This window comes from Leiobunum rupestre, chromosome 3, assembly GCF_980474605.1.
Source record: "Leiobunum rupestre chromosome 3, qqLeiRupe1.1.hap1, whole genome shotgun sequence".
Classification (NCBI taxonomy): Eukaryota; Metazoa; Arthropoda; class Arachnida; order Opiliones; family Sclerosomatidae; genus Leiobunum; species Leiobunum rupestre.
Window position 1 is genome coordinate 36,241,446 of NC_143386.1, and position 13,230 is coordinate 36,254,675.

General features: G+C 36.4%; 1 protein-coding gene across 1 annotated transcript in view; it reads left to right on the forward strand.

Annotated features, from left to right (window-relative positions):
* The first annotated feature begins 8,617 nt into the window (after positions 1 to 8,617).
* The window catches only part of LOC149951610 (solute carrier family 22 member 3-like), a 48,813-nt gene continuing 44,200 nt past the window's right edge, over positions 8,618 to 13,230 (forward strand). The window contains exons 1-6 of the mRNA XM_090169619.1: positions 8,618 to 8,812; positions 10,322 to 10,425; positions 10,608 to 10,762; positions 10,836 to 11,007; positions 11,380 to 11,530; positions 11,952 to 12,049. Coding sequence (XP_090025745.1) covers positions 8,618 to 8,812; positions 10,322 to 10,425; positions 10,608 to 10,762; positions 10,836 to 11,007; positions 11,380 to 11,530; positions 11,952 to 12,049 — 875 coding nt within the window. The remainder of the gene's footprint in view (positions 8,813 to 10,321; positions 10,426 to 10,607; positions 10,763 to 10,835; positions 11,008 to 11,379; positions 11,531 to 11,951; positions 12,050 to 13,230) is intronic.

Sequence of the window (13,230 nt, forward strand, 5' to 3'; positions counted from 1 at the left end):
GTCTAGGTTATCACTTTTTACATCATTTCAACTTATTCCGTACGATAAAACGCGATAAGATATACGTTCAAGTGTCTTTCGAGATAAGCGTAGATAAATGAACAAGTTGGCCTGGACACAATATGTTGATATACGGGAAAACAAATCGTCGCGAGAAATACCCTAAATACATTGACTTTTCGATGATTTTTCCCCCATTTCATCCCTTAAATCCCGGATTTCGATCCCGAACCCAAACCCGAACCCGGGACTGACGCCACACCCTCACTTTCCTTCTACTATCGTCTAGGCACCAGATCGCCAATATTAATATTAGGTTATTGAGGTCTTTCACTGCACTATCGATTGACGTCTCAGTTACCATTTTATGGTGAAACCCTGCAAAAGATTAGTTGCGATTCGATCCGCTAGAAGGGGTATTAAATATTTATACCAAAAAATAAATAGTGGAAAAAGTTCAATGTTTTGATTGAAACTAAAAATTAAATATCAATTAATAACGTTGTTTTAAAATTAATTATGTTCGAAAATCACTATCGTTTAGACATAGAACTACGTTGGACATTCAGCCTTTGGTAGTGCTTTCACGAGAGCAAATTAAAAATAGAATAATTGATAACGCTCTCAATGTTTTGAACAACAATTTTACTGTCCAATCAAAATGGTTGATTCGGAGTGCTCTAAAATTAAACGTGGGAGACATCCCAGGTTATTGCATTGGCTGCGATGATGTTGTTTCTTCGACATATCCTGTTCAATTACCCATCGGTCGTTTTAGAACTTAATCAATTCATTTAAGGTGACGGTATTCGGAAACCACATTATGCCTGGCCCCTATGATGACTATAATTAATAAAAATCATTCGTTGTCCATTATCTAATGATTAATGTAATTGTTATTTACATTGTGGTTGATGATTATAAGTGTCTTTGAGATGAATTCTACAACGTATTGCTATAGTCCTGGACCATTTTCTGATTGGTATCTGTAATTTCTGTTGAAGCCAGTAGGTAATTTTACAGGCAATCGATGGTCGTAAATATTCCTTGGCTTCTAGTCGATGATTTTTCGTGTTCTTGAGGTGGATTTTACTGTGCATTGTATGAGTATTGGTCCATTATTTAATGGATGATTCTACTTTTTGCCAAAACCAGTAGATTCTTTGACTTTGGTGATGGTTATTACTGCTCTTTGGCTCATTGTCGATGAATCATACGTGTTCTTGACATGGATTCCACGATGCATTGCAATGTCCCCATCCCCATCGGGCTTTGGTATAAAAGTCGCTTTTGGGTCCTGGTTCAAATACCGACTGTAAAAGTCCTAAACGTTTTTGAGATAATTCCTCGTAAGTACGGTTTCGGTCGCTATTAAAGTCGGTATGGTAAACTAACTATTTGGACCACTTGCCGACTCTAAAAGTCTTAAACATTTTTGGGATAATTCCGCGTAAGTACGTTTTTGGTCGCTTTTAAAGTCTGTATGGCTACCTAACATTTTGGACCACTTATCGAGTCAATAAGTCTTATCATTGGAACTATTTAGCATCCGAACGCTGACCTTACATTGTAATAGTTGTCGTGACTTGTATAAGACATGACACATTTATAGCCCGACCAACGACCAACTTGCCCTGTAGCAAAAAGAGTCGATTTTGGGTCCTGGTCCAAATACCGACTCTAAAAATCCAAAACGTTTTAGAGATAATTCCGCGTAAGTATGTTTTTGGTCGCTTTAAAAAAATCGGTATGGTGACCCAACATTTTGTACCACTTACCGACTCAATAAGTATTAAACGTTTTTGAGATCATTCCGCTTAAGAAAGTTTTTAAAGTCGGTATGACGACCTTAAATAGCTGTCGTGACTTGAACAAGACATGAGAAATTTATAGCCCAACCAGCGGCCGACTTATATCCGACATTTTATTGGCCAATTAATCGCGCAAAACTGTGAAAGTTTGCGATTTAATAAAACAAATTGAAATATTTTTTTAAAAACTTCTTTTCTGTACTCTATTTTTTCCAAAAAGATCATATATTCAATCTGAAAATGTTTGCTTTTTTAAAAATATCTCAACTCGAGTAGGTTACATTCGTATAATTAAATATGTTAGGTGAGATATTATTAATGAAGATTTATTTGTTACTTTCTCTAAATCCCAAGAAAATATAAAACTCCGCACCCTAGATTTGAGAGCTTTCCTATTAACGGTTATGTAGTGAAGTGATTACCCACTTCCGTGGCCTCCGAAAAATCGGCCTCCATCAGTTATTCTTTGTTTTACTTCCGTTCATGGGACTGCACCAACTTTATATATATATAGCTATATTTACGACCTTACTTGGTAATTTAAAAATATCTAAAAGGAAGTCAGCCCAACGCCGTTAGGCAGTTGGTCCAGTGCCATTTGGTAGTCGGTTTAGAGTCAAACAGTCAAGGTCGGCCGACCGTAGGCGGCTCCTGATGCGGCTAGGACATTTCGACCAGATTCACTTTTAAAATTGATAACTTTACTTTTAGTCGGATATACGTTGTATATTGGCAGGGTGGTGGTTATAATTGTTCCTTGTCTTTTTTTCGATGATTCTACTTGTCCTTGTGATCTTTTATACAATACGTATTTGTACTTATTCCGGTCCATTATCCCATGGACCACGCGAATTTTTTAACGTGGCGGTTTTTATAAATGGTCGTTGGCTTCTTGTCGATAATCCGATACGTCGTATTACTTACGGTCCATTATAAAATGGATAGCTCTACTTTCTAGCGAAACCAGTGGGTTATTTGACGAGGTGGTTGATTTTTTGGTTCTTTGTGTTCATATCATTGATGCTACGTTCCCTGAGTTGAATTCTACGACCCGTTGCTTTTCTATCATTATCTAATGGATAATTCCACTTTCTTAAGAAACCAGTGGGTGTTTCGGCGGGACGGTGGCTATAAATTTTCTTTGTCTTTCTAGCGATGATGTTTGGCTAAAATTTGTCGTTTTCTTCTTCTCGATGATTATAAGTAATTTGGAGATTGTTTCATTTTAAGTTGGTTAAGTCTACATTATTTCGGACTCTGCGGGTATTTCCAATCAAGCCGATTTGGATAAAGAAATTGAAGATAACGAAGAGACCAAGGACAAGATCTAAGATGTAAAGATGAAGCTGCACAGAAATTAAGAGTGGAAAGTGGCTTTCAGCCCAATACTTACCCAATTAACTCAACCAACGCAACACCCAGTACGCATGGTAGTACCGAAAATTAGCATACCTAATTTTACCGGCGACAAATCTAAATGGAAATATTTTTAGGGACCATTCGGGGCGTCACTGCACAACACGCACCTGGCCGCCCCCATCAAATTAACCTTCCCCAAATCATTATTGGGAGGTACCGCCACGCACGTCAATGCCGGCATGAGCGCTACGCCGGACAACTATGAGGCCACGGTGAAGAAGCTTAACAAATGTTTCCCCCAGAAAAAAGACTGGGTCGACGCACAAAAAATAATCTCCGCGATCTATCGCGGATTTATATCGAATCGTCCAAAGACGTAGAAGGGTTGGGCAAGCTCTACAACAAATGCGAAGTAGAGACACGCTGTCTTGAAAACGTAGGAGGTGGACCGGAAAATACGGTGTTTTTATAATTCCGATTCTATTGCGCATGATGCCGAACGATCTTACCCTGGAATTCAGCCGCAAGAAGGAAGACGATTCGAGTGAGGAAGATTAAGAAGTAACGAACCTTCTTGATTTCTTAAGGAATAAATCGAAAGCCACGAATGAGCCTCCACTTACTCCAAACGCAAAGACAAGACTGCCCCCGACGATAAACGATTTGCCAAGGGCTCACCACATTAGTCGTAGGTTCCCAACACTCTAGCATATTGTGCGAAAAAGATCCCAAACTTGTCGATTGCATCGAAGTAAAAGACTTGGCATCGATGAAATACATTTAACGTAAGAAAAACATATTTTTCAAATGCTTGGTTGGGACGCACCGTTCGAAGAATAGTCCTAACGACGTCAAGTGCGCTAGATTCGGAAGATGGCATAATGAAGTTATGCACGAAGATTTCGCCAATTTCGTCAAATCTAGAGAGACCGCAAAAGATAATTCTGCGAAGGATAACCCCTCGAAAGAAAGTAACACAAACGTCACTTCAGTATCTACATCCTGGAACGACGAGTCAAAAAGCATTTAACTTCAAACGGGAACAGCCATTCTAATTTGGACGAGCGGCCGAGAAGTATCAGTTCGCTGCTTCATAGACAGCGGAAGCGAGGTCACCTTTATACGTCAAGACTTTATCAAATCAAAAGGATTAGAAAATGTCCAAGTAAAGACTCATCGAGTCCACGTCTTCGGGATAACCTTGCTAAAAATAATAACGTTCGATAGAATCAAAATATCCTTGAGGAATCCGATTAACGGTATCCAAATTGCCATAGAAGCATTGAAAACGGAAACCATTAGCTCCGCCAATTTAAAGGGATCCGGAGACGAATTTTAAGATAATCTGCACATCGAAGGACTCCAGCTAGCGGACGAAAAAACGGAATAGCTTAGGGAATGCAGTAACGAAGTTGTCATCCTCATCAGTATGGAATATTATTGGCGTATCGCGACCGGAAAGACAAAACGATTAAACGAAGACCTCATGCTTATGGCCACGCTCCTGGGATGGGTGGTTTCCGGCCCAAATTTGACCTCTGCAGTTTCGTGCCTACATTTTTGGATGCAGATTACCACCGTGAAACACGTAGCAATTCAAGGCACAACCGAAAGTAACTAAAACGATAATACGAATGTATACAAACTACTAAAGAACGTTTGGGAACTTGAAACCATAGGTATTAAAGACGCCGATGGAATGTCCCTCTCTAATTCCGAAGAATCGGTCGTAAAGAAGTTTGGAAGACAAATATGTTGAACAACAACCGATATGAAGTTCGATTACCGTGGAAGGACGAACGAGTAAAAGACCTTCCATCAAACTATAAGAACGCCAAAGGAAGACTACATTCGCTTTTTAGACGTTTAAACGAGATCCGACTCTCTTCGTAACATACGAGGAAATCTTCCAAGACTACGCGAAGTATTATACGTGAAGTCTCTTACCTCGAAGAAAAAAAGACGGACACTTTTACCTGCCGCATCAACCTGTGGTGCGAGAAAAGAGATCCACGACAGAAATTACGAATCGTGTTCGATGGATCTTCGCACGAAAAGGATGAAATGATGAAATATTAACCATTCTTAAAGAGGCCAAAGTGGTAATCAACCCTCGCCCCCTTCCGTGCGTAAATAGCGACATGAATGATCCAATCCTATTGATACCGGGACATTTTCTCATAGGAGGCCGTCCAGCGTGCCTGCCAGATCAAAATTTGAAAGACCTTACTAATGAACCCACACGTAAACAATTAACGATGCGTTGGAAACTTCGACAAAGCCTAATGAAACAATTTTGGAACCAATGAAAAGTGCCGACAAAGTGAAAACGACCGCGGATCCAGAATTCAAACGAGGCAATTTCGTCATGTTATCAGACGAAAGGCTCTTAATGGGGTCAGAGTGTGCAATAACTGGTGGCTTTACCGGGGAATCGGGGTTTAGCTCTTGTAACTCGTAAGGGCGGTGGTGCACTGGGAGAGGTTAGCTCTGATAAAACGGTCCTATCTCCACCTCCGACTTCGGTCAGGTATGGGCTGGAAACTGGGTTTCGGCTCAGGCTAACAAAGAGGGTCCAGGCAAGCTGGCCACCTCGGAGGATTGATTAGCATGCTGTGGGGTGACGGGACTCCGTATAAGGCGCAGTGGTCGTTTTTCCCGGCATTTTGGGGCAACATCGGGTGTCCGGTGCCAGGTTATGTCAACCGCTGAACTAAATCGGCAATAAACACCTCGGGTACTCTCCTTGTTAGTAGTAGTACATCGCGGAGGAATCTAAAAATAGATATATAAACGTAGTAATTTTAATTGTAGAACTTTTATTTTAATTGTAAGTTTAATTCAAACGTGAGAAAAACTCATAGCATGACAAATGCCTTTTTCGCGTCCGCTCGGACAAACCAGAAAGGTTAAAAGATTCTAAAAAAAATGCACGCGGAATTTTGTACTAACGCTAAAATCAATAATAAAAGTTATTTCATTCTTATTCTTTAAAAGAGCAGCATTATAATTTTACTCACACGAACGCCAAAAATTAACAAAACTACCATAACAATAAAGGGGTTCTGATCAAAATAAGCGAAAGTCTACAAAAAAGCTGTATTCAGAGCTGAAGCTAAAGCTCTTGCAAAAACGATGTGGAACAAAATACTTCAACACATGAGTGCTGCTAGTAAATCCCTTCAAAATTCAGAATAGTGTCTATCAACTAGCGTTATTAACCCTTTGGGATCTCTGATGATATTTCAAAGATCAGAAATTAGAGATGGTTTCACTAAAACTGAAAAACAAGCTGCAATATTGGTTGACGGTAATTGTAATGACAAAGATCAACAGAAGCGCAAGAAGAAACGCAAAACCTTTTATGATAAAAATGCAGAAAATGCTTAATTTTTGAGTAAACGGGAGAACTTTGTTGTTAATACCGTCGATGTTAATAGCGATACTTTAACCATGGAACTCAAGACCAGAATTTAATCTTATAAAGATGATATTGACCCTGACAATACCAGATATGAACTTCTTAATTTTTTAGTATTTGCTAAGGAAAACCGCCTCCAGTTGCCAACAAAAATGTTTGAGAATTTAGTTGAATAAAATCTACATTTACGAATGTTGAAAATCGGTTAGGTAATTATTATACTATTCGCATCAGGAGAACGTTTTTTCGCTGTAAAGATAATTAAAACGAATTTAATAATCTCCGTTGCTCAAGAGCGACCACATAATTTAGCTTTTTTTCATACAGATTTTAAGTAAACGGAAAAGTTTGGTTTTAACGAAATAATATATTCATTTGTTAAAATAAAACTTACACAGAAACTGATGTAAAGTATTCGAAAAAACGAAGCTAAAAACCAAATACATGTACTAAATAATTTAAATAAACTAATAGAAAATGAATTTGTTTGATAAATTTGATATTCAACTCTTTACTTAAACCATTTTTTACGTTCATAAATAAATCACATTGCGCCTAGGGTCCCAAGAGATATAGACGCGCATCACACTTCTCGTGTAGTAAACGACCTAATTACAATCATATAACTATTAAAACTCAATACAAAACTAAATGAACATATCTATCAAATCATAAGAAGAGTATAGTGAAACAGTTCAACATATCAGCTGTATAAAGGCACATAATATTGGTAAAGATAACATTATAGGTTAAATTAGTTTGCGTTGCCAATTTCAAATTTAAAGTATAAATTTTAAACATTTTAAAATATAAAATGAATCACGACGGATACTTCATGGTTTAAAACATTTTAATCTTAAAATTTATAAAAACGATAGCTTTCGGGTCGAAACCCCTATGTACAATTAACCAATTTGCCGTTTGGACAGGGCCGTGCTTAGGGGGTGGCGAGCCGGGCGGTCGCCCAGGGCCGCTAAAATTTTAACATAGGGATGCATATACCGGAGGGCCGCTACAGCCACATTGTGTCAGTTTCGCCCATGCATTTCGCCCGGGGCCCCGAGACCTCTAAGCACGGCCCTGCGTTTGGAAGTCTATGTATGTATACAAATCTTCCTTTAACTTTATGTACTCACTAGTTAGATTTTCTTTCCGTTTACGGGTGTCTTTTAGTCCTTCTTGAAGAATAAACCTGACTATCCATCGTGTTTCATTTTATAATTTTAGTAATGTAAGTTGAAATTTAATCAAATTAAAATTAAATAAGATGTTCAGTACTTAACGTTACGACTACTTTTCCATTAAGTGTGAAATTTGATTTGCAATTTAACACACTTCAAAACATTATCTAATCTCAGGTTTAAGTTTAATATTAAACTTTATACAGGGTGTTACGGATAAGAGTACCGAAACTTTCTATATGCATTCTATGGGTCTCTATGAGTAAAAAATGTCCAATAAACAGGGGTCCTAAAGCTCGGTTCTAAAGTGCTTCGTTTCAGAGATATGGCATCCCAAAAAACTGCCCCCAAAAACCGGACACAGCCTTAAATCTGGCAAACAATAATTTCCTTGAACCAAATTGTTTTCATTAAACTATCAATTGTTTTTTATCCATGAGGCGAGAAACTTTAATAACAAGTGGCAAAAGTTCATTAATGTCCTTTTAGAAGTAAAATGAGTAAAAACCTGTCTTTGTTTGCCTTGAAGTCGGATCCGAAGTTTCAAGAAGATTAGTCAAGAAATGGAGCCGTGTATAAAGTACAAACGAACAGACAAGCTTAGTATTTTATTTAGAAAGATTGGTTCCACGGCCTGTTAGGTTAAGATAATATAAGTGCACTCCATAGTTATCAATTCAATATGTTTAACGACTATTTCAGTAAACCTTTGGATAATTTGTTAATTATTCTTTAAAGTTGACTCTCATAAGACGCCAACTGATATCACCGAAATAATTGGAGACTTTGGACTATATCAAAAACTTTTCACGCTTTGGATCACCGTATTTGGAATCTTAATAGCTATGACCACAATGTGCATTACCCTGATGACTCCCCAAATGGAATATCAATGTACTGATCCATATTTTGAATACAACCAAAATCAATGCCAAATGACAGTAAGCACAACATCACCGAGCGTAACTCAGACGATACTGTGCCATCATTGGACATACAACGGCAGCGATTTCGAGAAAGATTCGACATTAATTGAAAAGGTTATCTATATTAATCGATAAACCCGTGCTAATAGACGTGAGATATTAAGTTAAATGTCTCTTATTTATGTAAGAATGAATCCAAGTGAGCTTAGGTATATAGTCTTTGTATTTGTAATTTTCTCATCATAGTGGGTTCTACTCTGGAACCAGAGAAATACATCAAAGAAAATAGATAGAAGGTTAATTAAGCCTTAATGATAAAATCAGTAAATAACAAAGATTGTTTCAATCCAGTGAAGATTTATTAAATATTAAAACGATAAATATTGCTTTCGAATTGATAATCTTAAAGCGTTTAATATTTATATTAGAATTGTAGCTTCGAGGAATTTTAAATAATTCAAAATATTATCATCGTGCTCTTCTAGTGTGAAGCGATATCTCTAACATACATAATAGCATGGATTTATTTATATTCAACCATGGTTATAGATCTCCTGTGAAACTAGCGCCATCACGTTCAAAAAAGGCTGAGCTTTTATACACTACCCACAGTGGCGTCACCTGATACGGTCGTCTGCCTAAGATTTCGCGTCCCCAAATATTTTGAGTCCGTTTGATAAGAGTAATTACGAGTAAGAAAAACGCGAAAGTTGCGCGTGATATTAGTTTAAATTAATCTAAAATAAATTTAGTGAGTGAAGAATTAACCCAAAAGGTTATTGCTAGGTTAGGACTTGATAAGGAGCAAGAAGTTTTAAAACCACCAAGGCTCAAACATCTAGACCATTTTGTTTTACGTTCGTTAACAGAAGCGAATGAGAAACCCAGTCTAGACTGTGATACTTAACAATCAAGTATTTTGACTAAATTTGAAATGATATTTCAAAAATTAAAACAGAATTCCTAGCTGTAGCCAAAGACTTCAAATGATGCTTAGCCTAGGCCCGATAAGTTACGTAAATGAACTAATGATAGATTCTTAAAACTATCAGAAGAGGTGGTAAGAATGGCTTTCAAAAGATTCATTTTTAAACTAGTCATATTATTAGTAGAAACGGACATTTTAAAAGCACTTTTTAAACCATTATTTATATTAAAAACGAAACGCAAACATAGACGCCAAATAGACTCATTGTAACTCCAGAGCACGATCGGAATTTTTCGCGTCATTTCCTTTCACCTCCGATAGTCGTTGTGACGTTAAACGGCAGAAAGTCCAGCCTTATATTAAAAATGATGGTACCAGGTATATAACCTACTGTTCTATATTCATGGTTGAATATGAATAAATTCATGAATAGTAGTTTCGGAATTCATTGGAAATTTCTTGCGATATCCTAAAAATATCGACTAGTTCTAAAAATATTATTTATATATGAGAAAATTCAGACCGATATTAATGAACAAAATATTACTTTTTATTACTGACATTTTATTAATTATTGAAGAACAGAAACTTCGGTAAAGGTTATTTGGATAATTTGAAACTCAAGTGGCGATGAAAGGTAAAATTTCGGCTCCATACATACTGGTATATAATGTCCTTTTTTCTTATCTTTACAGTTTGATCTAGTTTGCGAAAGAGAGTGGTATATATCTGTTTCCAGTTCGGCCCACAAATTGGGTGATTTATTAATTGGAATGTCTGCTTCTTACCTTTGCGACAGGTGAACCCACTATTTGTTTCATACAGGGCAGCAGGGTGTAGCCTGGTTTAACTCTGAATGACTTAAATGTGACCGTTTGCATGTGGAGGTGTGTGTGCGAGTGTGTTTTCCGATCTGCACAATTTCTATGTGTAGCGTCAAAAATAGTTCGCCAGTTTTGGACATTTTCCTTCAATTTGTAGATTTGGAAGACGACCAATATGTTTAGTGAGTCTCATTCCCGGGGCAATTGTAGTGCTCATGTTGGTTTTCGCGAAGGACGTCGAGCTCTACATCGTGACAAAGTTCTTCTGCGGATTTACTGGACTGTCAGTTAATTACGTGCTTATGGTTATTTGTAAGTTTATCTTATTCCAAAAGCCTAGCATCGTAAGGACCGTGATTGTTCATGTTTGTGATTTGGTGTTTAGTGATGGAGATTAGCACAGAGAAAAATCGAGGATTCTTTGGCATCTTGGCGGGCACTTTCGGATTCTCGATAGGGTACACTCTGCTGCCGGGTCTCTACTATTACATTCGAAACGAACATCACTTTCACATCTTCTTAGCCTGCTTGTTTGGCATTGTTGTTTTATTTTCCTGGTATGAAGTTTCACATTCCATTATTAAAATATTACTATACAAAAAGAACACTATGCAAAATATTTAATTCGAGCAATTATTTAGAGCTGGTGGCATTATTTGTGAGTCAGAAGAAAGTTTATGACCACACAAAATCGTGGAAGAATCCGAGATCACCTACTTCAAAATTAATTTTGCACGCGAAATAAAATAACACTATAACAGTACGACGAAAAATTATAACATCACTTGCCACAAATCATTTTCGGAAAAATGTTTACATTTCAATCAAAAAGGAATTTACAATACATAATAGTTCATTAGTTGAAGAAAATAAAAGAAAAAGCTTTTGTGTTTCAATTTTTTTTAAATGGGACATTGCTTTTCTTAAAGGCTCGTTCCTGAATCTCCAAGATGGCTGTTAGTGGAACAGAAAAAGGAAAAGTGCTTCAACTTAATCAAATGGATTAGAAAATTGAACCGCCTTCCCATACGCGAAAATCAAATAAATGTTGACCTTGAAGTAATAAACAACGAAATTCAGGTTGGCATTAAGCTTAATTTCATATATTTATATATATTTTAAAATATCATTGTCTTTTGAAGACATTAAAATTTTATTTTCTTCCAAATTCAGCTTAATAAATAAAATACACAATTGCCAATAACTAGGCTTATATTAAGCTTTAGAGAAATAAATGCAGAAAGCTTCTTCATCCAATAAGCCTTTTAAATTATCAACACTAACTATCTCACGAAAATGACTCTCAGAGATTTAGTTACAGGAAATATCACAGTTTAGAGAGCATTCGCATAGAAATACAACAGTATTTCCCTAACTAAAGCTTAGTTTTTCCAACTCGTCGGTCAATTTTATTACAATATTACCCCCGTAACATTAACTCCACACTCAAACCAGAAAATCCTAAATTCTTGTCAAGATATTAATTGTTTGTTTCGAACAGATTCAAGTCAAGAACTCTAATTATGCTGGAATCAGAATTTTTCAAATATTTAGTGGCAAAGAAATGACAAAAAGATCGTTGATTATATTTTTAGGCTGGTAAGTATTATGATTATTTAAAAACTGTATTGTACTTTATACCATGAAAAGGAAAGCTTAAAGCACGTCATGTAAAACTTGAAATTGTAGTTAATATCGATATATTTTTGGCACTAATTAGATCTGTACAGGATAACTCATGGATATTTTTTTAAACGTTTTCAAATTTCAACCATTGTTAAAATAGATGGCTATAGATGCCACTTTTATGTATTTTCGGGGTGTAAAAAAATCGCATATTTCAAATGTAGCGCACTAAAATGCTCTTATTCTTCGTGATGAAATCGGCACTCGACATTTGGACACCGCCTTTAAACACCGAGGACATTTTTAAACAGCGAATTTAGATTAATTACTGAGCGTGGATTTCTTTGTTGGAGTTTTACCTAGTGATATCGTATCGATCTTATTACGCAAATACTTCCAATATACATAGTACTAAATCTCTTCTCAATTGGGCATCTACATATTACAAAATTTATATAATTTGATGAGCACTTTCCAAGATGTTTACCAACTTTCAACTTGCTAAAACGAGGAGGTATTTAAGAGGAATAATGTTATATTTTGTAGGTTCGTTTATTTGGTCATTTTGAAACCTGCTTCCCACGTTGAATATCGGTACAGTCTTAGATATTTTAGGACAAAAGGTATTTCGTCATTTTAAAACATCAGGTTCAATATCGGTACTATCCAATTGGGACCATAGTTATTTGGTCCATTTGAAAGCTCTTTCCAACGTTAAATTTCGGTACTATCCTAATTAAAAGAACGTTTGTAATTTATCATTTTTAAATCTCCTACCCACGTTCAATTTCGGTACTATCGCCGTTATTAAAGGTTCGAAATTATTTGGTAATTTTGAAATCTCTTTCTCGTGTTCGATTCCTGCACTTTCTTAGTTAATAAAGGATCCTAGTTATTTGGTTATTTAGAAACCTCCTTCCCACGTACCATTTCGGTACTATTGTAGTTATTATAGAATTGTAGTTATTTGGTCATTTTGAAATCTCTTTCCCAGTTCAATTTCGGTACTATCTTATGCAATAATAATAAAATAATAATAATCAGCTAGGCTAATAATCTATTATTTAAAAACTGATGACAAACTATCGTCATTGAGAAAATCAGGTGCCCAAGGTATTAATGGGAAGCTTAATTACCTGCGTGATTAATTGAAT